The sequence below is a fragment of the Crinia signifera genome, chromosome 7 (assembly GCF_055691185.1).
Source record: "Crinia signifera chromosome 7, ASM5569118v1, whole genome shotgun sequence".
In the NCBI taxonomy this organism is placed as follows: Eukaryota; Metazoa; Chordata; class Amphibia; order Anura; family Myobatrachidae; genus Crinia; species Crinia signifera.
The window spans coordinates 62,741,818-62,768,965 of NC_139223.1; the positions used below are offsets into that span (position 1 = coordinate 62,741,818).

Here is a 27,148-nt window from a genome sequence, read left to right on the forward strand (position 1 = left end):
ATGTAGCTTATCTAGACTTTAGTAAAGCTTTTGACACTGTCCCACATTGCAGACTGTTAAATAAACTTGAAAGCTTGGGATTGGATTCTAAGATAGTTGAATGGATAAGAGCGTGGTTGCAGGACAGAAAACAGAGAGTTGTAGTAAACGGAGTACAGTCAAAGGAGGGAAAGGTTACGAGTGGAGTATCCAGGGATCTGTACTTGGACCGGTGCTTTTTAATATCTTTATTGGTGATATTGCAAATGGAATTGAGGGTAAAATGTGCCTTTTTGCAGATGACACAAAGGTATGCAACAGGGTAGACACACCAGGAGGGTTAAAACAAATGATTGATGATCTAGGTAGATTAGAGGAATGGTCAAGAGCATGGCAACTACAGTTTAATGCCAAAAAAATGCAAAATCATGCACTTGGGTCTCAGAAATCCAAAGACTAATTATAGTATAAATGGCACTATAATGGAAACTACTGAGGAAGAGAGGGATCTAGGTGTCACTATTTCAGGGGACTTAAAAGCAGGTAGGCAATGTAACAAAGCAATGAAGAAGGCAAGTCAGATGCTTGGTTGCATAGGGAGAGGTATCAGCAGTAGAAAGAAAGAAGTAATAATGCCACTGTATAGGTCATTGGTACGGCCTCACCTAGAGTATTGTGTTCAGTTCTGGAGGCCATATCTCCAGAAGGATATAAATACATTAGAGACTGTACAAAGAAGGGCAACTAAAATGGCGCATGGCCTACATCACAAAACGTACCAGGAAAGACTAAAAGATCTTAATATCTATACTTTAGAGCAGAGAAGGGAAAGGAGGGACATGATAGAAACTTTCAAATATATCAAGGGTTTTAACAAGGTACAGGTGGGAGACATTCTTCACAGGAAGAGGAGCAACAGAACACGAGGACGTGCACTGAAACTAGAGGGAGGAAGATTCAGGGGAAATGTGAGGAAGAATTACTTCACAGAAAGAGTAGTAGATAAGTGGAATAGCCTCCCATCAGAGGTGGTAGATGCAAATACAGTAGTACAATTTAAACATGCTTGGGATAAGCATATTGATATCCTTACAAAAAAATAAGGATCAAATATGGTTTGAGGTAACATGTTTAAAAAAGGGGCAGACTAGATGGGCCAAGTGGTTCTTATCTGCCGTCAAATTCTATGTTTCTATGTGTAATCGAAGCTCTGTTCTTGGCTCTCTCTGATCACACATACTCCTTTTGTATTGTGTATATAACAAATATTTACTTAAGATTAATGCTATATGTAATTACGATTGTTGTTACCAAAACAAAGTATTGCATACTAAATGGACGCTTAGCTAACATTCATGCTCTGCTCGGCCAAACTGGCTTTCCTTTGTAGATTTCGTCTTAAGTATCATGTTTATTGTCTGCCTCTTCCACATCATTTACTAAACTGTTTAGTTTGTGCTCCATTGATGGAATTGAACCATGACTTGGCCATTATTCCATGTGTTCATCGCCTCAGCACGATCCCAGTGCTGGCTTCCCAGTGTACGAGGAGACTTTGTTAATGGATGATTGTGTCTCTAGTACAGGATGTGCTGTTTATTTTTATATTAAATGTGTGACCACAATAAACCCATTTAATGTTTTCACAAGAGAATAATCTCAAGTCACACATTAAACTTAGTTAATTATTTGTCTCCTTTTTTTTGCAGTGGAAACAGAATTCAAGGATCTAGAAGAGAAATAAATGACATCAAATGATGCCAATGTTTTATTAAAGTGTTCTTAAAAACTCTAAAAATATAGTAACTTAAGGCTGCACTACCACCTAGTAACTGCCCCTCTTTGTGCCATCTTAGCATATAGGCACACTTAGCAGATACCTCGATTTTAGTGGCCTACAAGCAGGGGTGGACTGGACCAGGGGGAATCTGCCTCCCTGACTCGTGCCTATGCTGCTTCGTGGGAGGCAGATACAAAATGCTGCCTGGCTGCTCTGGTTTTGAATTACACCTCTTCCTGCAGCAAGACACTGAATGGCTGTCTGCTTACTGATTGGTGGATGGCTGGAACTATCCACCAATCAGAGTGTAGCATTCTCTACCTGCCTCCAGCCAGACAAGGAATGACAGTTGACTTGCTGATTGGTGGATGGTTAGAGCTATCCAGCAAACATAGTGTTGACGGCCATTCACTGCATGGAATCATTTAGAGAAGTTTGGGACTGCAGAGCAGGAGGGGTATGTTCTGACTTTTCTTGATCATGTATTCCCTTGAATGAGTGGGTAGGGCCCAGGTGCATTGCTTTGCCCAGGTCTTTAATGCTGTTTAGATTGCACTGACCCCTCCCCCAAATTGGAGCCCTGAATCAATATGCCCATGGTTTCTCTGTTCTTCATACATCCCTGGGAAAAGGTGAGCTCCATCTCTGGCTAGGAGGAGGTAGTGCAGCTTTAAATATAAACCGGACATTGTAACAGAAATTCCTGTTTACTAGAATGGTATGTTTTTTACTTTAGAAATTTGCATAGTTTCATGAAAAATGTATTATTCATCATAAAGGGATATTCACCACAGGACAATAAATGGTAAAGTCTTTATTTTGTGTTAACAGCATATTGAAAATAAAACATTTCCCATGCTATACAGACTTTTGTTTTATTTGCTATAGAGTCCTTATAATACATAAATATCTATGATTGTCTTTAAATTCAACCAGATTTAAAGAAATATCAGAATAGAATTGTAACAATCAGCAGCAAAGGAATACAATATAAAACACCCAAATATGCAAGTAATAAATATAGCGCTGTTCAAAACAAACCAATGGGTATTTTCACTTACAAAATTTGCAATTGGCAAAATACTGTAGAACAGATCAATGCCCTATTGACTTTTACAACGGGATGAGAAACGGTTACTCTCCCTTATAGGACCATGCTGGAAGATGGGGACATAAATCTAGTTGCTCCTTTCTTGATGTCTATCTGCGATAATCCTGATGCTAGAATTTTGTAACATGGTGGAACATTGTAACATGATCCGGAAATAAACTGCCAAGTGAAGTCCGTCAACCAGACAATTGGAGACTAAAATAAGAATATAGTTTTATATAGTTCCTCCAATGTTACTATTTGAAGCGCTGGTTATGCCAAGGTGGAGGCCGTTGGGGTTAGTGATGTATTCCACACCAAATAATATTTTCTGTCATCGTACAGTCCCCTGCTAAACTTTCAGTCCAGGTTGGCCGACTACTTGGACATTTCATTGTAAGTAGTCAGTCGTCTTTACCCAGATGTCAGAAAGTGTTGAACCATAATTGAGAAATTACTACTCGTCAGTAAAATGATATTAAGTATGAATGTTTATATACTCTGCCATATAATATTTGCCTAACCTTTGGCCAAGTGCAGGGGAATGTGATAATGTGAACTGCATCACCCTGTTCCCCCAATGGCAAGGACATGATTTGTAGAACAAAGACATGGGGCCATGTTGATCTGTTTTGCATCATCGGGATTCACCCATCACGATGCCATGATGCAAACTGAATTCTTGCACAGAGAAGGAGGAGTCTAATTATGCAAATGGATCATCATTACCCCCGCCCCCTCACACACTTCACAAGAAAGATAAGTAAAACCATGGGTGGTGTCTATTCCAGGAATTTGGCAGGACACCCCTATATTCATAAATCAAATCATGCTCCCAACAGCAACCATTTTTTAATGGGTGAAAACTTAGGCGATACAGTATACAGTATAGCTGTAATGGCTGGATAGGGTTTATTATCTTTAAATCTAATACCTCTAAAGCAAATAATCTAAATCCAGTGGATAACTATCCCGCTCTCACTCTATGCATAAACATACAGACATATAAAAATATATACATACATATCAAAAATACTCATGTATTTATTGCTCAGTCACATTCCACCACTATAGCGAGCTGCACATGTAAAGTATAGTAATATTTGTTTTCCTAAATGACCAATCCCTAGCACCCACTATCATACCAGTAGGGTTTCCCTGTCTGAAACTTTGTGGTTCGGGAGAGTCTAACCCGGCCGAGTGTATGCTGTCTATGACAACTCATGGCCGTTTCCGACAAAGCTGATCCGACTTGTTTTAAAGTCAGATCTGTTTTGTCGTAATCTGTCTTCAATGTCGGAAATGTCAGCATTGAATAGGCGATGGGTGCTATTTCTGCAGGCGGAAATAGTGGCCAAGATTGTGGTTGAATGTGACATTACCATCCCAGTGCCCAAAGCATGGCGAGCGCAGCAAAACATTAGAAGGGATGTGGTACACTAAACAGTGTCCATGTCGACATAGACCTCAAAAACCATAAAACATGTCGACCTTTTCCATATCGAACTGTTGCTTGTGTCGACCTTTTTACCATTTTGACCCAGTGCATGTCAAACCTTTTCTTGTGTCGACCTTCACAGAAACATTCACAGGTGTGGGACAATATAATCGAAAATATTGTATATAATTTGATAACATATGTAAAAAATAATTGTGGTAACAAATTTGATAGCGAAGAAGAGACGAGGTGTAGCTGTACACTATTTCTACATACCTCCCAACATTGTAACTTTGGCAGACGGGACAGAGCGCGTGCCAAAGGCGTGTGGCAAAATTGTGGGGGTGTGGCCTATCGGGGAGGGGCGTGTCCTGTACTCTCGGCGCTGCTGTAATTCCACGCCCTGTTTTCGCCACTGTGTGGGGATGCCCAGCAGCCCAGTGAGCTGCTGGCTATGCCCCCAGCCCCTCTGGCTGCAGGAATGGACGCCCTGGTCATGCACACAGCGTCTATTCATGAATGACCGGGAGGGGGGGGGGACTCCCAACTGCCCCACCACCACCGCGGGACACTCCCGGCCCCGGGAGGTACGCGGGAACGTCACAAAGAATGTGATGTTCCCGCAATTTGCGGGACAGTTGGGAGGTATGTTTCTAGCTGTATCTAGGCTTGATTCATTACACAACAGCATGTTGGTGAAGGTTGCCCTGTGGTGCGGGTTGAACTGTGGAGTCTGCACATTGGCGCCATCTTTAGAACATGGTTGATTTGAGGTCCGGATGCTGATACAACAGCTGCTAACACTTCACTGTGGCCAAACAGTTTAAAAAGGGAGAAGCTAGGGATTGTGCCATAGAGGGATGCCGATCACATAACCATAGTGTCTCTGTATGCAGCTGCTGTATAATAAGGTGCTAATGCAGCACCAGGTGTCTTGTGTGACTAGGCTTCTCTGATCTGCTGCTGTGGACGAGGATGCAGCATTGGATCCCTTTCACATTGCACTTATAACCCGGGTTATTGCTGAATTGACAGGAACAAGGTGAAAGCACCAAAGTGCATCTAACCCGGCAAGAAGATTGGTAAGAAGTCTTCCTATGTATAATGAGTAACTCGGGTTCAGGGGGAAAAGGTGTGACCCAGGTCGGACCCAGGTTCAACATCCGCCCGGTTTTGCAATATGGAAGCGGTAGTAGTAACACTTGAGTTACTAAGGATGGACAAATTTTTGCTGCTGAAGCCAATGAAGCTGCTATAGCCACTGACTCCAGCATGCCTAGAAATTAGGGTGGGCATCCCCCACCTTTCTGTTTGTTGTCACCCCCAAACTATTCAAGTGCCACAAAACAGCGCCCACCTGTATAGCTGGCATAATGTGCCCCTCAGCCAGGGTCAGAACCAGTGTGGGCTCTTTGCAGTCAGAGGAGGCAAACTGGGATCAGCAGCAGCCTCCATGGACCCAGCAGGCTGGTGCTGGCTGACAAGTAAGAAGCGGGGATGAGGAGGGAGGTCCAAGAAACCCAGGCCTGGGTAATTAGTATTAATAATTTTTAACAAGACTGCTACATTGAGAATTTTTTTTAAAGAATAAAACAATTAACAGAAAGAAGGGTAAAGGTCCTACAATGTGCATTAGAGTTGACAGATTCAGCAAAACAATCCTTTTAACCCCCCCATCCAATACTTTTGTCTACAAAATACATCGCTAATATGCATACAAACATTTCAAAGGGGATCACAATAAACAAATATGTAATGACATAGTAATACCTTAAAACAACAAAACTAAAGGCTATTCCTTATCCTATTATATTTGCAGGTCTGTCACTACAAATGTAGAAATAAATACTAAACAGCAAACACAATATAACTTTCTACGCATAAGAACACTAACCTCACATTCTATACATACATACATTTTCTTTTTATAGAAGTTGGACAGAAGAACAGAATAATTGTATCCGTTTGACCCCTTTATCTTTCCATGTATTAATTTCTGTTTGCAGTGCACCTGTTGCCTAGACGCAAGCTCATTGAAGAGCTGGACCCGGTCCTTGCTGCTGCCCCCATAACAGGAGGATGTGCAGGGGGGATCTGGGGTACACTTCAACATGTGCATGTTGGAAAATAAAGCCAACTTAGTACCTTTTATTCATTTTAACATTACTGTTTGCCATTTCATCCTGAAACATTACATTGTTTACCTCATAACTCGGAGGAGTGATTGGGACCCGCTTTACTATATATGTGTCAAGTTTGTGCATTTCGAAGCTTTTATTACTTCCCTCACGGAGCACTAACATGCACAACTGGAAGATGAAACATTCAACCCTTTAGAAGTATGGGACAACACCTTTGTACAGGTGAAAACAATTCAGATACTTTTACATTGGCAAAAAAGTAGGAAGGCTTCCCTAAATGTACCTTCTCCTGAACCCCTTAAATCAAATCTTACTTTTTCACTTGCACTACTAGTAAATAAAGCTTCTAGGTGGCAGCCATTTTGTGGATTCAGCCAAAATTCACAAAAATGGTTGCATTTATAAAAAAATTATCTCAGCTTACACAATAAGTGTGTAACTGACACATAATGTGTGTAACTGACAGGGAGAACTTGAGCAGCCATTTTATTTTTGCCATGGTTTTACATTTTTTTTGCAGAAAAATATACGTGTATCAGATATCACTGGAACACATGATGGTTCTACCATAAAATGTATCAGTATATGCCACTTCATGGACTGCAGATCATTAATAGTGCAAACTGCATCATAATCTTTGGATAGGTGTAAGTGCTACTGCATATACTATATATATATATATATATATATATATATATATATGTGCAGACATTTATTTTATTTTCCTAAGGCACCTGGGACTATAAAGCCATGTCATAATGTGTATGGCTAGGCTATATAACAGCCAACTAACGATCATCAAAACCAGCATTTTGTTTTTATTTTTAGGGCGAAATATACTAAAGGGTCATACACACGGAGAGATGTTGTGCTATTTTCTAAGCAATCTGACTAGATTGCTTAGAAAGTGAGCACACATCTCTCCGTGTGTATGCCCCTTGAGCCTTGAAAAGTGATAAAATAAAGAGTGAATAAAGAATGATAAAGCACCAGCCAAACAGGCCGGATTTGAAAAAGGAATGTTTGGTTGGTGCTGTATCACTCTCCACTTTATCAAGTTTTAAGTCTTAGTACATCTGGCCCTTAATGTCTAAAAAAATGTTTGTGTGAGGTAAAATATGTCTACAGATGATTTCTTGCTTTACTATGAATATGTTTCCTGCAAATGGGCCGGTACTATTATGTCCAGTAATGCAAATAGTGATGCAAGTATCTGTTATGCTGCAATGGTAGGCCCAATTGCCTGTTGTTTTTTTTTTATCTGGATTTGCCCACACAAAGCACTGTAGTAGTATCTGAGATCTCAGCAGAGATTTGGTCACTTGGTGGTTAGTCCAAGCAGTTAGATTACTCTTGTCTAGGACCATTACAGGCATGTAGTTGGCGAGAGGCGACTGTTTTGCAAGTTACGCTGCTGGATTTCGATTGTAATGAATATGAAATCTCTTTCCTACTGTATATATTCCTATGTAAGTGTCATGGCACCTCTCACATGATACTGATACTAGTTTTCCAGTCACTTTCCTCAAAGTTTTCCCAAGCCCTTGGCCACCAATTTGCTGCTGCTGTAAACAAGAATACCACAGTGTAATCAACTAAGCCTGCCATACAATTCACTACTGTCTTACTTCTTACAGGAAAGTAGAGAGAATGAGTGAGACATATGACTTATGATCGTTAAGGAATGTGTGACTTAAAATATGATGAAACCATGGTAAAATTAATAATGAGCTGCAGGAAAGATATCATAGCGCAAATGAAGATGATAAATAATAAGCATTTATTGTAACCTTTTTTCCTCCAAATTACAAAAATACTGCTAAGGGAAATCCCTCCTACTTTATATTCACATGGAACGTTACCTGGATCATAACAGTAGTTAGGAACTTCCATTATGTGTATGTCTTATGAAAATGCCAGATTAAGTTGATCTTTAGGCTATTGGTATATCAACTGGTAAACTGACTGATTATTTTATCAAAAGACATATGATCTGCAGATTCCCAGCTTATTATTATTATTAGTAACAGTAAAATGTTATCAGCAGAAGAGCTGTTTGCCAAATAACTGACATCACAATTGTTTTTTTTTGTAACCATAGAAATCTGTGGTTTACAACAGTGATAGCATTTTAAAAAAAACCTTGTTGTCAAGTGATAAATCACTAACACTAAAGCCTTAATAATAATACACTAAAGCCTTAATAATACATCATATACATTGATTTTATTTTTGCAAACTTCCACCCATGTAGAATTAAACTACACAATAGTCTCTTTGTGATTAGATTTAAAATGGCTGTCTTGCGTTTTATTATCTTTCAAAATAAAATGCTCTTTCAGATTCCCGTCTAAGTACAGCTTTAGTTAAAACCACGGAAATTTGTTTTTCTTTTGTTAATTTAAATGTGCAATCCTGACAGATAAAAACACTAAAACCGGTTATGTTTTCTTTGTTTAAAAGTCTGTACGTCTTGAAATGAGCTATTGCTTAGAAGAGGGGGGCGAGCTCACTTCCCACGTTGTTAGTTCTGTCCTTGGCATATTGTAAATTATCATTGCAATGTGATCAGTTCGGCACAGTACTATGTAGAACTGTATCTGCAAAAACAAACATCAGCTTGTAGTCTAGTAGTCTTCTAAGCCATGTCTTATAGAGCAATAAGGCCTTCCTTTATCCTGTTTTGAGTCTTCAGTGATGAATTTCCTGTTTCACAGACAAAACTTCTTAAACTTTTAAGCCATAGAAAACCCCTTGTTTTGCCCCAAAGGCCACCATGGGCACTACTGGGCCCGTTTTCTTCTTTACTAACTGAAATATTGACTTGTATTTAAAATATAAATGTATTGACCAAGCAAACGGGATTGTGTCCCTTTACTGTTAAATGTTATCATCCATTGTAAAACAGTTGCTGTTCTGTAAAAGTGAATCTTGTTGAGTGTGTGGAGTCACTTCAAGTTAACTGCGACAATATCCGTCTTTAGATGTTATTTTAAGAGTTCACAGCTGTTCACATTTAGATAAACCCTATTAGATAGGATTACCAGAGCTCTTGAGTGTTGTGCGGTTGTGTCCTGCTACCTTTACTGATTTCTCCCTCACAAAGACAGGGACAGTAGGTGAAATAGCCTGTGACTCTGGAACCTATGTGCCTTTCACCACAGATGCCGTCCAGTGTAACTTGGAGGAGCAGTTGGGATCTGGAAATAAGGACAACAAATGGATATCTGAGAATATGGACTCTATGGCAATCTAAACACATTTGATAAGCATAAGCATTGAGAGTTCAGTAAACCCTTTATATGTTATGTGATGTTCTTAGGTGCACTACTAATTATTATTGGGATATCTGTCAAAACGGGAAATAATACAATATTTCTCTATTTGGAATTAATTAATTAACAGAAGCCTATAAGGCAGGTTGCGGGAGGGGGGATCGGGGGGAGGGGGAGTAGCGTGACACAAAGCACAGGTAGCCAATAGGACTAAACATAAGGTAGTCAATGGGACTAAACATAACTACAGTCAACTAACTTCAGGGCAGCTATCCCCTGACATTGGAAGTCATTGGACGAGTTCAAATGCCAGTGGCAACACACACGAAAGCTTAAAGGGTTTGACATGCCGTGGTTAATGAGCACGGGTGTTTGTGAAAATCGAGAAGCAATCAGCTGACTTCAATGAATTTGACTTGTGCTGAACACAAAAAAAGAACAAGTGTACAAAACACCACAAAGCAATGCAACGCTCCAAAAAGCAGACGCAAGCGGGTTTGGCGACACCAGAAACAATGAGCTCCAATGGTCCCTGATTCCATTTTGAATACGCCAAAACACATGTATTTATATGTCAACGTGTAAAAGGCCTTATGGGGTCATGTCTATTGAATCCAGAAGATGTAAATCGTCCATGACTCCTTAGAAGACCCTGCTGGATCATTGATTGGACTGAGGGTTCCACTGTGTCCAGTGAGGTTAATAAAAGAGATAGCAACATCTATCTCAGGCTGGAATTATGTGAGGTACAAGTGCATTTGGAGGAAACTCATTTCCAGCATTTTACGGTATTGCTGAGAAATGTGTATACTACATTGAAGTCTATGAATGAATTACTGTATAGAACAAATTTATTAATAACATTTCATTCATGTCATTTTTAAAAGACCCGACTCTGTCTCTATGTCCAATTCCAGAAAACAGTGAAGGTAACTTCCCAAGCAGAGATCATTTAATCCCAAAGTGCTGTGTCCTCCATCTGTCCCTGGGACATCCTAGCAAGCAGTGTATGTGCATCAGCCAAGTGGGATAACTTTGTGAATCTTCAGTTGACTTTGTGAAAACTGCTATTTACAAAGAAACACCGCTGCTTTAGTATCTGTGCCATCACTGACGTCTATTGCAAAACTCCAAAATGAATTTTGGTAGATTTTCTACTGATGCCTTGTACATGTATCACATTACAAATGCTGGTCATTATACTTAGTATATAATTATATATAACCTTCAGTGAGAGCTGCTATCATTTGTATGCATCAGTTATGGCTGTTAATGTATAATGTGGCCTTGACTTAGAGTAATTGACAAATCAATGACATCTATAATGCATAGTATATCACACAGTGATTATAATTACATGAATGCAGGTAAATAATACATCCACTTAGCAATGATAAATAGCTTGATAAAAGCTTAAAGCAAAGACGTATGTTCTACTTTTAATAGGCAAAGTTACTTACTAAGATTAAACTGCTGGACATGCTATCATGTGCCGAAGCCAAATAGCGTTCCCTTTAACTTCAGCTAAAATCTCGTGACCGCAAGCGTGACTGACATCCTTCAATTGTATCACAAAATGCCCCACCTATAAAATAGCTGCCTCAACTGGCTAAGAACCATTTACACTATGAATTTGGGGGGTATGGTTCATACGGTCGACCAATAAAGGGCTTAGGTTGACACATCAAACATGACTAAGATCGACAGGGTCAGAAAGGCGACACAAGCATTAGGTTGACATCGGAAAGGTCGACAGACAAAAGGTCGACATGCGGTTCTAACTTTTTTCGTCCCGAATTGCGATGTACAGATGGCCATCCCCCGCCAGCCTCCTACAGAATGGGGTGCGCACGCACAAGGCGCTCGCGCGCCCCGTTCTGTCGGAAGCTGTAGCAGCCCTCCATCAGCTCTGCCCCAGCCTGCCCACCTCCCTAAAGCGGAGACGGGCAGGGAAGCCGCTCCCCTCAGCCTTGCTGACAGGGACACGCGAGTGAGACGCTCGCGTTTCCCTGTCAGATAGAGCTGCCACTCCATCTGTAAGTCGACATGGACTGTGTATCAGTGTTCAGCGCTCGCCTTCGGGCACGGTGCCTTGCTAAGCCTGGCACACTATTATAGCCTCCCACCACGCCCTAGTGGATGGTAGGGTATGAAATACCGCTTGTTTTCGATAAAAAAACCTGAAGTCGACCTTTTGACTGTTGAGCTTCCCACTGTCGACCTAGTGCTTGTGTCGACATTCTGATCCTGTCGATATTAGCCATGTTGACCTATTTTATGTGCTGAACTTTACTAGTGGACCTAATGTATGTCGGCAATCATTTACAAGGACAAACCAGGTTGGATTTGCATTGAAATCATCGCTGCTTTAAAAAAATGGCCATGTTCGGCTAAATCCCACATCCCAACTGGGACCTTATTTCATATACCCTCGGGTCTCTATATAATAATACAAGCAGAATGCTGCCTGCCTTGTAAGGGTAGTGGGCACGGCCTTCTTAAATTGATCACTAAATTGTAGCTCTTCTGTAGATTTCATATGCAAATTTAAGGCCCAAGAAACAGCTGACTTATTGCCACTGATTGTCCAGCCACAATCTAATTTATTATAATCTGGAGGTTTTATTTATATTTGGCTTTTTCTATAATCAGATAATTACAGTCATCATTGCTGGCTATTTCAGAAAAGTTGATAGCTTTGCCAAATTGTGCCAAACCACTGAACTATATTAATAGGTCTCAAGAACTTAACAACTCTGTTGCAGTGGACCCCACTCCTATTATATCAGTCAAATTATTTGATGTTTGTATTAGCAAGTAAGTGATAAGGGAGCCGCATGACGGCCCGACAGTTGGGATTGTGATGGTCAGTATCCCGACTGACAGGGGCTATTCTCCCTCGTGAAGGCCCACGACCCCCAAAGAGGGAAAATAGAACCTGTGGTGAGTGCAGCAAGCTCGCAAGGGGCTTTTTGCACTCGCCCTCCTGTCGCAGAACCGGTGGTCGGGATTTTGAAGTCGGAATCCTGACTGTCGGACCGTCATACAGCACCCAGTGATATGAGGTTTGAGGTTATAGATTCTGTTGGGACCCTTCATAACTCTATAGGGGATTCCTATGAAGCTGTTATATGCTAGAATGAATGTCTACTGGAGTTTGATCATTGTGATCCGCCTGTAACAAACAGGTGCACTTACCCAGTCACCCAAGGGATTACACTGTTAACCCTTGATAATTGTATCAATAGTGTGGGGTGTATTGTAAGATTGTCTAACTCAGGCATGTCCAAACTATGGCCCTCCAGCTGTTGTTAAGCTACAATCCCCATCATGCCTTGCCACAGTTGTGCTATTAGGGAATGCTAAAACTATGGCAAGGCATGCTGAGATGTGTAGTTCCACAACAGCTGGAGGGCCACAGTTTGGACATGCTTGGTCTAACTGCTAATTACACTCAAACATTTCTTTGGGTAAACTTGTGTCTAGAAAATACATTACTGCAAGTGTGTAATTTTCTTAGGAAAGTGAGCAAATTAACTTCAGAACCCCTGTCTACTACTGTATATATTTAATGTATATTATGGGGTACATTTACTAAAGTGTGAGTTTTTAGGAATAACACATTTTGCCAATAGCAACCAAATTGTACTTGATATATTGCGACGGGCAACATCTTCACGTCTATAAACTCACACTTTAGTCATTTCGGCCCCAATATTGCAAAATAATAATAATGTCAATCTGTATGGGGTAATTTAGGTAAGTTTACCTCATGTATTGAAGTTTATTGTATTTAGGAGAAGTTTACCTCATGTATTGCATTACTTAAGCAGAACAATTACATGTTTTTCTGTCTTTTTATGATCTCTGAGTCTGTTTAAAAATGAAAGAGCTTTTCTGATGTAAATCCATGTAAAAGCCATACATTTACCATATATAATTTACAATGCTTCTATGAAGACTTATCCTAGTTTCCTCTGTTGGAAGGAAATCAAAAGGAAAGCATATTTAACTCCTTCAGAGCTGTGACGACCCAATCACACATTAAAAAGCAACAGGCCCTCTGGCTAAAAAGTCATTTGTATTTAAGGCTTAGTCATATGTTTACGTACAATACAATACACTGGGGTCAAATCTCTGGAGGGCTGGAACGGAATCATTTTGAAATTGTATCGTTAAAAAGTGTTCTATGAATTAAATAAGCATGGAAAGCAAGTTGTCTGTAGCTGGCTACCATTTCTTATGTACATTCTATTTAATATGTTGAAAATATTATACATGTGAACTGAAAGCTAAAAGTCGGGTCACACTAAGCTTTTCCACCTATAAAAATGCTCCATTTCCTGTCACATGACCACCGTCAAGCTCTAACAAAGTTGCATGTTGCATCTTCAGAGCTGAGCTAAAGTTATTATTTTTACTCATGTGTTACATATAAAAATTCTGAACCGCAAGACAAAATAACGACCCATTAACCTTACTGAGATTTTACCGCATAATAGACAATAATGTATATTATAAAAATAAAAAACGTGTAATAAGAATGTGCGATGATGATAACATGAGTCCATGGGTTGATTAATGGTGAGTGGGAATAAAATGTACAGCAGATAAGTTACTGTCATGTGCTCTGAATGGTTTACATGGATTGTGCGATGTTTGCAGACCACAGATGGGAATATCTCATTAAAAGCTTACAGGGATATCTAACCACTGCTTCTAGAGAGACACAGACAGAGGGAGAGGAGGTAATGACTAATAAGCCTAGTACAAATCACTCCAGCAGCAAGCTGTCTAATGCATCTTCACCCAGAGGATGGAAACCAGCAGCTAAGTGAAAAATGATCGATCTGTTATTGTAAGGAGTAAAATTGTGTAAAAAGAGAGAAAATAGAGGGTTTTTTTGCATCTTCCACTACAATCCCAGGCAGTAGTGTTTTACATTTACCATTAAATACGTGTATTTGTTGATATATCACTTTCTACAAACATTTTATTCATTTAATGCAAGGGTTCTCAAACTCGGTCCTCAGGACCCCACACAGTTGTGGGGTCCTGAGGACAGAGTTTGAGAACCTGTGATTTAATGTACCAAATATCCAATCACTAACTGAGGTATTCATTCTCTCTAGCTGGGGTAGAACAGAAGTAATGTGGAACATTTATGAAAATCGGCATAAAGGAAGAAGTGGGTGTTACCCCTCACAGCCAATCAGAACTTCTTAAATTGTACTAGAAAAATGACAGAAAATCTGGATGGTTGTTGTGGACACTGCCTTATTCCTGTGCACTAAAAGCATTCTCAATTCTTTGGGTTCTCCACTGGCAAAGCTACTTCGCTGCGATGGAGTTCTGGGGCCTGAGCTCTTCTATCTCTGTAGCATAGAACCCCAGGGATTATTTTCTGTCATCACTCTAAAATGGCTGTGATGCGGCGGGACCTATTAGAAGCTGCCGTCTCAGCGATATAGTGCTACAAGGTCACAGCAAAGTCTCACACAGCCTTTAGCTAGGACTGTGAGGCACATGACAGAGCTGTCAGAATAATACATGAATAAAGCCAGTTTCATGGCGCCGGTGAATGGAAGGAGTTACAGTAAATTCTGTATATAGTTCATTATGTCTTAAGTTTATCTCAAACAATTACTATTTACAAGAGTACTTACTGTACTTTAGGAGTCAAGTGTTCTGGTTATGAGAGTAGAAGAAAAGGCTGTTTTGCATTTCTATAGAGTTAAGCTCTCACGAGCAGGGCCCTTACTCTTCCCTTCCTTACTTACACCACAATATAATCCCTCTTTACAACAATGGCACTGAACCGTCTACAAGGCTCAAGGAAGAGTAAGTACATTACAAGCAATGTATTTCTTTTATTGGGCGTGGGGGATGCTTTAGGAATTAATGTACTTATTTAATATAAAGCTGGAATATGCAGCACTGATAAGTATTATTTAACCTCCATGTATTGAATGTGTAGACTATTCCCAGTGATGGCACTGTTGCTATTGCCATCTATGCAGTGCTTGAACCTCACCTTATACTACATACATTACATACATGTTACTGAAATAGTAATGATTGTGTCACCACTTAATGGGACAGAAGGATTTGGTGTGGTTATAGGTCTCACATTTACGGGTAAAGGGTTATGTTGTCCCAATACTTACTGTTCCACCGTTCAGCACCACAGCCATCTCAGTAGGCTGGTACACGTTGCTCCTGAAGGGGGCGCTGGGTCTGCTCCCTAAACTACCGTTGCGAAATCCCCCAGACCTCATGGCTGCAGAAATGAGAGCAGAAAACATGGCATTAGTTTTACATAACGTGCAGTGGCTGAGCAGATGTATCAGAAACAGCCTCCATCTATTACCTAATGCACACCCTCCATTCTAATCACATGTTCCTTATCGTTGTCAGATAACAAATTCCATCACAGCAATATAACCGCGTGAACCTGGTATCAAAACTCTAAATCAGACATGACACACTTTTTTTTTTTACATTTGTTAATGTTATTTTTATAGTGTATCCTGCTTTCATTCTTTCTTATGCTCATATTTACAATATTCTAATGCATAGGAGTAAACAATTTTTTTTATATATATATATATATATATATATATATATATATATATATATACACAGTGTGCTGTACAGTTTGGGTTTTAAGGCAAAAATTAACCTATTATTGGGGTCATTCAGATCTCATTGCTGGGTCTGCGAACTCTTAGCCGGACCTATAATCGAACGTCTGGTGTGCGCACGGTTCGCAGTGCACATGCACATTATAGGATTTAAAGCATCTTCTGCGAACGTCTAATGCTGCCCATACATATGTGAGATATCGCATACAATCCTTCGATTTTGACAGCATCTGGCTGAGAAATCGAATGATTGTATGCACAAAATGTGTACCATTTGACGTGATGCGCGGCCACGCCGCTCGAATGTCGCGTCTCACAGTTTTATGTACTGCACATATTTCTCGAATTGTATGTGCGGTCAAATGGTGTTTTGTGCACATGCGATTTTTCTAAATGCCAATGTGCGATTCTTGAAGAGTTCTGGTCACTTCCTGGCCCTTCCTCTTTTTTTATCGAACGGTACATTCGATAAATCACATGATCGAATGCACTAAAATGCTAATTTCATGTCGAATGTGAGCTTCAAGGGAAATCGAACCCGACATCGAATCAAATGCAATCGCACAGATGTATGGGCAGCATTAGTGCTATATACCACAGAACCACCTCAGAGGTCTTGCTGAGTCGATGCCCTGACAGGTCAGAGCAGTTTAGGTGGGAACCACATACACTGCAGTAGACAGATGTTACGGCTGATCAGTGTATATATGGACACAGCAGTATTGTTTGGAAGTGGGTCTAACTAGCAGTAATGTTTCTAGGATGACATTAGTAAAATCCCTTTACCAGGTTTGAGGTGAGAAGATAGAGCTAGTTTATTCATCCACATATTTATGTAATAAATTGGCGTAAGCTACAGGTCACATGCCCCTGCACCAGCACTGCCATTGTTTTGGGCAATCCCCAGCCTACTTCCCCTCTCCTTCTACGCCACTTCTATACAAACCATTCAACTATTGTCCTGATACTGAGATGAAAATAAGAGCACCCCCTCAAATTAAGGGCGGGATTCTCTAAAATCCGCAGCCCTCTTCGCCGGCCACCGCATTTCTAATGACCGCATATTCTCTAAAATATGCGGTCATTAACGCAAGGGACAGCTCTTGCGGTAAGAGCTGTCCCTTGCGATGCGGCGCCGTTGCTGGACTTCCGGGTCTATGACCCGGGAGTCCGTCTGCGCATGCGCAGACTGACGCGCCGGCCGCAGGGCATGCTGGGAGGGATCCGTGACGGATCCCTCACACACCGCTGCGGTAAGAAGCCCATAGGCTTCTGCAGGGAACCGCCAGCTTTTGCTGGCGATTCCCTCCGCAGCGGTGACACTGCGGAGGGAGGTTAGAGAATACAGAAATGCGGTAAAAACCCTGATAACGGGGTTTTTACCGCATTTCTGTGATAGAGAATCTCGCCCTAGGACTCTTCCACCTAAATTATGAGGCAAGCAGATGGAGGTATGGTACAGTATGCCTGCAAATCAGAGACTGCCACTTGCTAAAAACAATCTTTCTTCTTAGACCCTAGAACTATTTCTGACCCTCAGGACAGCAGATATTAGGTGAACTTGTAAAAGATAGACACCGTCATTAGCAGCCAATGATATCAGGTCTAGAGAGGCGTTACCCAGTGCTTCAACGCTGCCACTGCTACAGAAATATCTGACTCTGGTTCTCAGACTCCCAGAGACAGTCTATTCGTAGAGCTGCAGTAATGATTCTGTCTGTCAGATTTAATGCACCGTAAATGATTTCTGTAAAGACCTACAAATTAAATGGACATTTCTAAATGTCCTTATATGTGGCATCCTCATAAGCAGACACTGCTGGGAGATGTAATGTACTACTGTCAGGCTCCAGCAAATAACTATTGTTCAGAAGATTATTACACATGTCGCCCCAGTATGGCATTTCAGGGGCATGGCGTATGTAATAAGAATGGTTTCCTTCTGCCTTTCAGTGATTATGGTTTTTTGTAAATTATTATTTTTTTTTTGTTTTGTTTATGTTCTCACATGCAAAAATAACAGAGGAAGAAAGGGCATCCATAGCGTAGACAAACAATGACAGGTGTGCAATACTTATTATGTCTCATCTGCACAAAGATAATTCAGTCTAATGGCTGGATATGGCTAACACGTCCCTGTGGTACCTCAGCTTCCAGATGGACACGAGGCATAAACTCTGCATACAGATGAGAAAGGTCTTACTAGTAGCTCATAGGTGGCTGTGTATAAAGTCCCAACATTTTTATGGATTACAATTTGTTAAAAGCACATTTTGCTTAGTGGGGGAATGCACTAAAATCTGCCCCCCACATTGCTGGGTACCGCATTGATTATAATCGCATATGCACTAACATCCGCCCCCCACATTGCTGGGTACCACATTGATTATAATCGCATATGCTCTAACATCTGCCCACCACATCGCCGGGTACCGCATTGTCAATAGTCGCATATGCTCTAACATCCGTCACCCCAACATCGCCAGGTACCACATTGTTAATAGTCCCATATGCACTTACATCCGCCACCCCAACATCGCCAGGTACCGCATTGTTGTCCCATATGCATTGTCCCATATGCACTAACATATACAATTATTAATGCAAAGGACAGCTCTTCCAATAAGATCTGTCCTTTGGGAAACGGCTGCAGCGCTGGACCACCAGGTCTGAGCCCTGGGAGTCTCTCTGTACATGCGCAGAGTGATAGTGCCGGCCACGAGACGTGCTCTTAAACATCACTGTGGAGAGAAACTCATCGGCTTCTGTAGGGTATTGACAGCTTTTGCTGGTGATTCTCTCCGCAGTAGAGCACCGGCGTGCGGACTTTAGTGCATTTGAAAATGCAGGAAAACCTTGAAAACCGGGTTTTTACCGCATTTTTGCTTTAGTGCATCCAGCCCTATGTATGCATACTGTTCATAGTACATGCTGAGGCATACCGTAGTTGCCTAGTGTTCACTCTAGAACAACCTGCTGTCTGACCCCACCGGTGTGCTTGGGGGAAGCCCAGCACCACTGTAGATACCACGCGGCGGGGCCCGCAACAGTGACATCGGCACCCCCAATCCACCCCCAACAGTGATGTCGGCGGGCTTAGCTCGCCCCCAACACTGAAGTCGGCAGGCCCGGCCCACTCCCCTCATGCTGCCCCCGTACCCCAGAGGGATCACTAGTTGCCATCTGTCCCTGAAAGGACAGTTCCGTGTTTCACAGAATTTTATACATAATTATATATTTGCTAAGGGATTAATTCAGCATGGAGTTTCAAACTAAGCGCATATGCGGGCTCAAATAGTGAAAAAATATCAGTACACAAAGATGTCAGAGGAGCCACAGTTTGTTTTACAGGAAGAAGGCATTAAGGGCAGAAACATGGCGTTTTCTGGATGTGTTTATGAAATGCTGGCATACCCCGGCATTTTTCAGGTGGGTCTTTGATGTCAGCGATTACCATTTCCTGATTCATTAGCAGATTAATGGAAGCCATAGACTGGCGGAGATGGAAAAAAGTTATGATGATTTGGTTTTTGCAAGTGGATCTGTGAAAATAGCGCTATTTGAGACATTCACAATCTTTCCTTCTGTCTATGCAGCACAATATACATGACTAATGTGATACCTATGCTATAAATTCAAAATGCAATATGACCTTGTGTGAATTCTTCTGTAAGCATATATACAGTAAGTATGTTTTCAGTGTATTATATGTTATTGTGACCACTGAACTATCTGCAACTTGTAGGCCTTACCTAAATATATTGGATCTGTTGTGTCCATAGCATTATAACATTATGGACACCATATACTCTAATTAAACAAATGTGTTTAAACTAAAGATACTAGCAAAAAATAAGCCCTATGGTGTTTTTTGTTCCCCACAAAAAATAAGACAGTGGGCAGTATTCAATGTGAAAAATTCGCCGTGCATGGCGAGAGATTTTTTCTCTCGCCATGCACTCGCCCTGTTCCGGAGGGCTCTCTGCCACTCCTGCTCCCTCTATTCAATGTGGTTAAGACTCGCCGCCACTCGCGGCGAGTCTTAACCCCTGCAGCAGATGAGCGTCCGCGGCAGGGAGCTGGCAGGGAGCCGTGGGACGGTGGCAGCCAGGGAGATTAAAGTCTCCCTGGCTGCCCCAGAACATATGTGGAGGGGAGGGGCTCCCCGGGACCCAGGCAGCACAAGCTGCCCCCCCCCTATACCCAGCGGGGGACCCAGTATTCACTGCACCCGATCGTGCATATGTAATGATCGGATGCAGTGAATATATGAATATCTAATGAGCGGCTCGAGCGCTCCGGCCCCCTGCTGGCTTCTCTGTGTAAAAAAAATAAAATAAAAAAAAATATTTTTTTTTAAATTAAATATATATTCATGTGCTATAAGCACATGAATAAAAATAACATGCCCCTTCACAGAAATAAAATACTGATTTTTTGACACCAAAATTAAAAAAAAAAAACCTTTTAGTTTAAAAGTTCACATTCCAGCTCTCCATGAAAAGATGAAGAATTGCTACACGGCGAGAGACGGCGAAAATCACTTAGAAAGACGGCGAATATTTCACATTGAATAGGGTTGCTCGCTTTTGGAGAGCAAAATGCTCCGTCCAAGGCGAAAAAAGCACTAATTCGCCATAAAACAGGGCGAATTTTTCTCATTGAATACTGCCCAGTGTCTTATTATTGGGGGAAACATGGTGAAAATGTAAAAAATCTATTAAAATGTAGACGTCTTATATCCTAACCAAGTTCAGGAACTGAGTCATAATGGGTTATAGAAGTATATTGAGGTTGTACAGTGGTCCTTATTCAGATCTGATCGCAGTACACATTTCTTCTCAAAATGGGCAAAACCATGTGAACTGCGGTGAGGGGGGGGGGGGCAGATGTAACATGTATAGAGAGAGTTAGATTTGTGTGAGTTATTTTGTTTCTGTGCAGGGTAAATACTGGCTGCATTATTTTTACACTGCAATTTAGATTTCAGTTTCAACACACCTCACCCAAATTTAACTCTCTCTGTATCAGCTTAACACAAGTGTGTTCCTGGAATGTATAATATTGTGTGGGCAAGTATGTGATTGTATATGTTAAACATAGTTCTCTCTTGGAAGAGCCTATGAAGAATTTTAGGAGGGGGCTCATGTTTGTTATGATACAAGATGTTTTACATTGATAAGATTATCCCACGTGGATTTCACTGACGAGGGTTTGCACAGAGTTGTAAACATATTTACAGAAGGAAAATAACGATGTAAATAAAATATGATCTATTCACTCCAAGGGAACATGGAGCACATTATTAGTTGCAGAAATATGTACCAGAAAAAAATACTGATAACCCCCATGTCAGATCCAGATGCAGCCAGGCTGCTATGCTATTTCATGGTGCAACACTTGCTCGATTCAGCTGGCTGCAGCCCTGGAGTAAAAGGGTTTCAAAATGTGTTTGTCATTATCTCATTAATACGGAGGTCTACAAAATAAAGGTAGTTTGTTTTTATTAAAAATATGTTTCTCTGTCATTTCTTCTTGCTGCCATCATTTCTAATAATCTATGACAACTAGATAATCAAAGCTGTGTCCAGCTACTGAATTAATTTAATCTATTCAAGTGCACAGGACAAATGATCTGAAAATCCAATACACCAATCAATGCTTGCTTTAACATACACCAAGCCAAGGCTGGGTTCATCACAAAATACATAAAAAAAAAAAAAAATTCCTTCAATTCACTGACTTTTCTATATCTGATTCCATATTTTACCAATTATTTATTGTTAATGAACAGGTTCTTATATAGAGCAGCAAATTATGTTGCACTTCAATTCTTTGTTGGAAGTACTTTCAGTATCTTCTTCCATCCAAGGATTCTAAAAGAGAATTATTCATCCAGTCACTAGCTAAAGATGCCATTCCAGAGGACTGGAAAAGAGTGAATGTGATACCACTGCACAAAAGTGGAAGCAAGGAAGAGCGAGTAACTACCGACCAGTAAGCCTTACACCGGTAGTTGGGAAAGTAATGGAAACACTATTACAATAAATACTTTGATATATATTAAATCAAACAACTTGCAGGATCCCACACAGCATGGATATACTTGGAGATCATGCCAAACAAATCTTTTATATTACTTTTTTTGATACCATGATAAAATAATAGATGAAGGGGGAGCTTTAGATGTAGCATAGAATAGCTAGAATTTAGTAAGGTATTTGACACTGTTCCACATCAAAGACTGATAAATAAACTTGAAAGAGTGCAATTGGATTATAAACTGGATACGAACCTGGTTGTACGATTAAAAAAGTATGTCTTTTTGCATACAACATAAAGATATGCAATAGGGCAGGCACACCGGTAGGTTTAAAATACATGACTGAGGATCTAGATAGACTTGAGGAATGGTCAACAACATGGCAATTACGGTTCAATACTAAAAAAGCAAAGCCATGCACTTGGATCTCGAAAACCTAAAGGCTAAATATACTGTATTACCAAAGTTACTATAATGGAGATTAATGAGGCAAAAAGGGATTTAGGAGACACTACTTTAAGTGACTTAAAGGCAGGGCTGCAAAACTGTGTTTTTTGGGGGTTATTGGTTCTGCAGTGGGACTACAAGTCCCAGAGGGCCCATTATAGCCCCGCATGCTGGGACTTTTGGTTTTCCAATTGCCTGCATGCGGGGGAGACTTGCTTGTAGTTGTACTACAAAGCCCAATACTTATGATAAATCTATTTGTAACCATTTAGTTTTAAAAAATCAGCCCTGCATCTACTGCCCTGGGGGACCCTGGAGGGGGGAACCCCTTTATTGGGGGTCCCCACTCGCCCAGGGACCCAGCCCAGGCTGTCCAGCCAGGGTGTCATGTTTTGGCCAGGGAAACTAATATAAATACATGTAAAAACTAATATAAATGACATGGCACCGCTGGCTTCTGGAGCCCAGTGCTGGTTATAAAAATACGCGTGACCCCTAGGTTTTTTATACCCATTTATTTTTGTAAATCAGGACCACTCCAAAAAACTGGTGCTAATTTCCGAAATACATGGGGATCCTAACAATTTCTTTCCCCTGTATTTCTGCAACCAGGGCCGCATCTGATTGATCCGTGCATGCTTCAGCCAAATATGCTGGAAAATTAGGTCAATTTTCCATTCGTAGCCAAATTCTGCAGTACGAATGATTGTAAATTAGTCTATCAAATAGAACTCTCCAGCATCGTACTTCCGAATTCGACTGAAGCTGCCATTTGTAAAAATGTCAAATCAGCCGAATTCGACTGTTTGTAAATTTCCTGGGCATCGGGTCCCGTCCCTATTTCACATCGAATGGGTATAAATGGGTGCATTCGTACCCATTTCATCTTAGTAATTTCCCCCCCTAGTCTCAAAATGCTGTTTGTCGCGGGATGCCTGGCGGGAGTGAGTCAACAGGTCTCATGCGACTCTGCTTGAGCTCAGCGTCTTCTTCACCCGAAATGCATCTTAGATTTAATATAACGGGACTAAGTCACACAAGGTGACTGTGTTGATTAATTTGTGCGACTGAGTTTGTATATACAGTGCAACGCAACTTGGCATGGAAAAAGACGTGGCCGCAGAATCGCAGCAATTAGTATTCAGATTCGCAGACAGAAGTGTTATACAGTAAAATTACGTCCCGTTTGTGAGGTGGGTCTCATTCCAAAGAACAGTCCCCCTGTTTGTGTAGCCTGAGTTGATCTTCTATGTATATACCTCCTGTGGTCAAGGCATAAAATCATAAAAGAGAAAATACAATGGTGTAGTATCTCATTACTCAATTAGTTACTTTAACCCCAGTGTTCATCAATAACGGTAGAGGTGTATTGATCAGCTAAAAGATTTCTCCACCTGTTCTTAATAGAATAATAAAGGTGTAAAATACTCATAGGAATACTTACAGGAACGGAAAAAGACAAAAATTGCATAAAGGTATCTTAAGGCTCTTTGACGTGGCGTGACAAACACCTAGTAGGACTGAAACGCGTTGGTGGCAAGAGGGGCGATAAGAACCTTTATGAACTTTTTTTTATTTTCAGTTCTTTTGACTATGGTACGCCCATCATTATTCTAATAAGAACAGGTGGAGGAATCTTTGACTGATCCATACACCTGTATTGTTATAAAAGAACACTGAGGTTAAAGTAACCAATTGAGTGACATAATACACCATTGGATTTTCTCTTTTCATTTTATGCTTTGATCTCATATACAGATCATATACACAAGAAAGACTCATCCTATACAAACAAGAGGTCTGTTCCCTGGCATAAGACCCATATGGCATAAAGGAAGTCATTATCCTGTGTAGCCCTTTTGTCTGTCTGCATTAACCAGCTTGTATGTAGTTTATTGTTGTATTTAAAGTGTGGTGGAACATTTTATTGGGTCTATGGGGGTTATTCAGACCTGAACTGCAGGTGGGGCAAATGTAAATGTGCAGAGAGTTAGATTTAGGTGGGGTGTGTTCAAATTGAAATCTAAATTGCAAAGTAAAGATAAAGCAGACACTATTTACCCTAAACAGAAACAAAAATAACTCACCTAAATCTAACTTACATCTACCCCATCTGCAGTGCACATGGTATTGTCAATTTTCTTTATGTGATTTCTGTGTATTTGATTGATGCCTATCACTGCCCCCCACCCTTTCAGTTTTTTTTCTTCCCTTTGTTACCCCTTTATATTTTCTGTATGCCCATGCTTTACTACCCATGCTAGCAGAATCGCATGAGACCTGGCACGCCAACATATGCTGCAGCTATCATGTTTGAGGACACTTATAGTGTGTACACATGGGGCGATATGGCTTCCGATGTTGCTGATATAGTGAACATCGGAAGCCAGATCGCATGCTTTTTTAGGGCTTGCGAGACTGATGCGCTGCCGATGCGCGCTCCCGTGTGAGCGCAAATCGGCAGTGAAATAGAGAGGGCAGCCAAGACTATATAGTGCAGATCTGCACTATATAGTCCAAAATGTCCCTCTGCATGCATGCCGTGAGATGCGAGTCCCGATACGATATGATCGTATCGGGACTTGCATCTCATGGCATATCCTGCCGTGTGTACACACCTTTAGACTTTGACTGAGTACGAATGTTCTAATCCATCAACAAACATTAACTTATCTTAAATATGTTGGCCTTATGATGAAGTATACTTTCTGTTATGAAATATACGTAAACGAATAAATGAATTGTCTCTCTTACCTGCATTATGTTCATCCATAGAAAAAGCTTTATTCTCCATGTAACTCCGTGGTAACTGGATATCTTCCTCAAAAGGCGTTTCTCGCATCCGAGGCTGAGAGGTATCAAAATAATTTGTAGTGCTTTCTTGTGGTGCGGGCAGAATGGTACAATGGACCTCGATGATTGCGTGGAAAATAAGAAACACCCATCCACTCGATATCAGAGCAATGGCTAAAGTAGGGTCAGTCCACTGGTCTTTTCTCTTCAGTTCATTGTTGCCAAAGAGGTACATAGTCATCCAAGCTACCCAAATTAAAACTGAAAGAAAAGTTGTAATAATAAGGCATATTCCATTTTTTTTCCATTTCTGAAACTTTCCGCACAGTGTAAAAAGGGAGAGACCCAAGGTGACAACCATGAGAAACATGACGTAGATTAAAACCATGACAAAATCCATTGGCTCATAGCTGCAGGCCATCTTCTTATCCCTGACGACTGTCAAGATAATCCACTCGGTAGCAATAATGACTTGAACCAACATGAGACATATGACCATTCCAACAAGGTGCCACCCTGAAGGACTCTTGCCATGTCGGACAAGCCTACGGATCCTCCAGCCTTGTGCAAGTAGGCATGAGAAGCACAGTGAAAAGAGAACCCCCCACAAGAACCTTCTGGTGGAACAGATTGCTTCATCTTCTTGTATGATGAACGCAAAGGCCAAGCCAAATAGTCCCAAAGTTCCAAGAAGAAAGAGAAAATGTATTCCCAGTGGACTTTTCTTCTCTTTTTCTGTGATGAAGGGAAGTCTTACCAGTAAGATCAACATAAGCAGCAAGGTTGTAAGCACACCTGCTCCAGCAACTGCCTCCACCACTATCCCCCAAATGGCATCCAGATCGCAAAGATATACATAGCGTGGGAAGATGTCCAGTCCGCAACCTCTTGATGTGGTTGAATTTTCAGAGGAGCCATAGCCAATCACGAAAAAGAGGAGTAGAATAACAGCAGGGTGGGTTTTCATGTTTCTAATACAATAAAAATAGTAAATACATGTTAGAAATTAGGTTTAGGACATTTCATGCCAGGATACTAAGCTTTGCTTAAACCCCTTAACTGGTCTCCAGCAACATTGCAACATAGGAAAAGAAAAGATGGGTCTAGCAGACTAAGGAAGAGATGTATCAAAACTTCTAAAGAGTGGATAAAGCTGGATACACACTATAAGGTCGGATACACATATGTTGTTTACTTCCTAACCGTAACAGCATATTGGCTGGATAATACAGTGTTTATGCCCGTTTGTCTGCTCCCGCGGTTTGTTTGTGATATCTTCTGGTGTATAATCAATCAAAAAGTGTACATAATGCCATGCTGCCAAATACAGAATGGCATGGCACATCACGCCATCTTACCACTTTATATTGCAAGATGTACGGGCAGAATTATATGTTGTCCAGTCAGATGTGCCGGGAACACGTCATTCTGATGTGTACCCGTCCTAAGACATATTTTACAATATATTATCCTACAGTGGAGTGCAGCGATATATAGTACACATTGTTTAGTTCGAGG

General features: G+C 40.9%; 2 protein-coding genes across 2 annotated transcripts in view; one reads left to right on the top strand and one right to left on the bottom strand.

The window, feature by feature from the left end:
- Positions 1-2,623, top strand: part of IQCK (IQ motif containing K) — a 94,022-nt gene extending 91,399 nt beyond the window's left edge. Inside the window, exon 8 of the mRNA XM_083153241.1 lies at positions 1,689-2,623. Within this exon, the coding sequence (XP_083009367.1) occupies positions 1,689-1,723 (35 nt within the window). The 3' untranslated portion in view covers positions 1,724-2,623. The remainder of the gene's footprint in view (positions 1-1,688) is intronic.
- GPRC5B (G protein-coupled receptor class C group 5 member B) overlaps positions 2,558-27,148 on the bottom strand; it is a 41,311-nt gene continuing 16,720 nt past the window's right edge. Inside the window, exons 2-4 of the mRNA XM_083153240.1 lie at positions 25,592-26,601; positions 15,871-15,983; positions 2,558-9,628 (exon numbers count right to left, since the gene is read on the bottom strand). Of these exons, the coding sequence (XP_083009366.1) occupies positions 9,584-9,628; positions 15,871-15,983; positions 25,592-26,597 (1,164 nt within the window). The 5' untranslated portion in view covers positions 26,598-26,601 and the 3' untranslated portion in view covers positions 2,558-9,583. The remainder of the gene's footprint in view (positions 9,629-15,870; positions 15,984-25,591; positions 26,602-27,148) is intronic.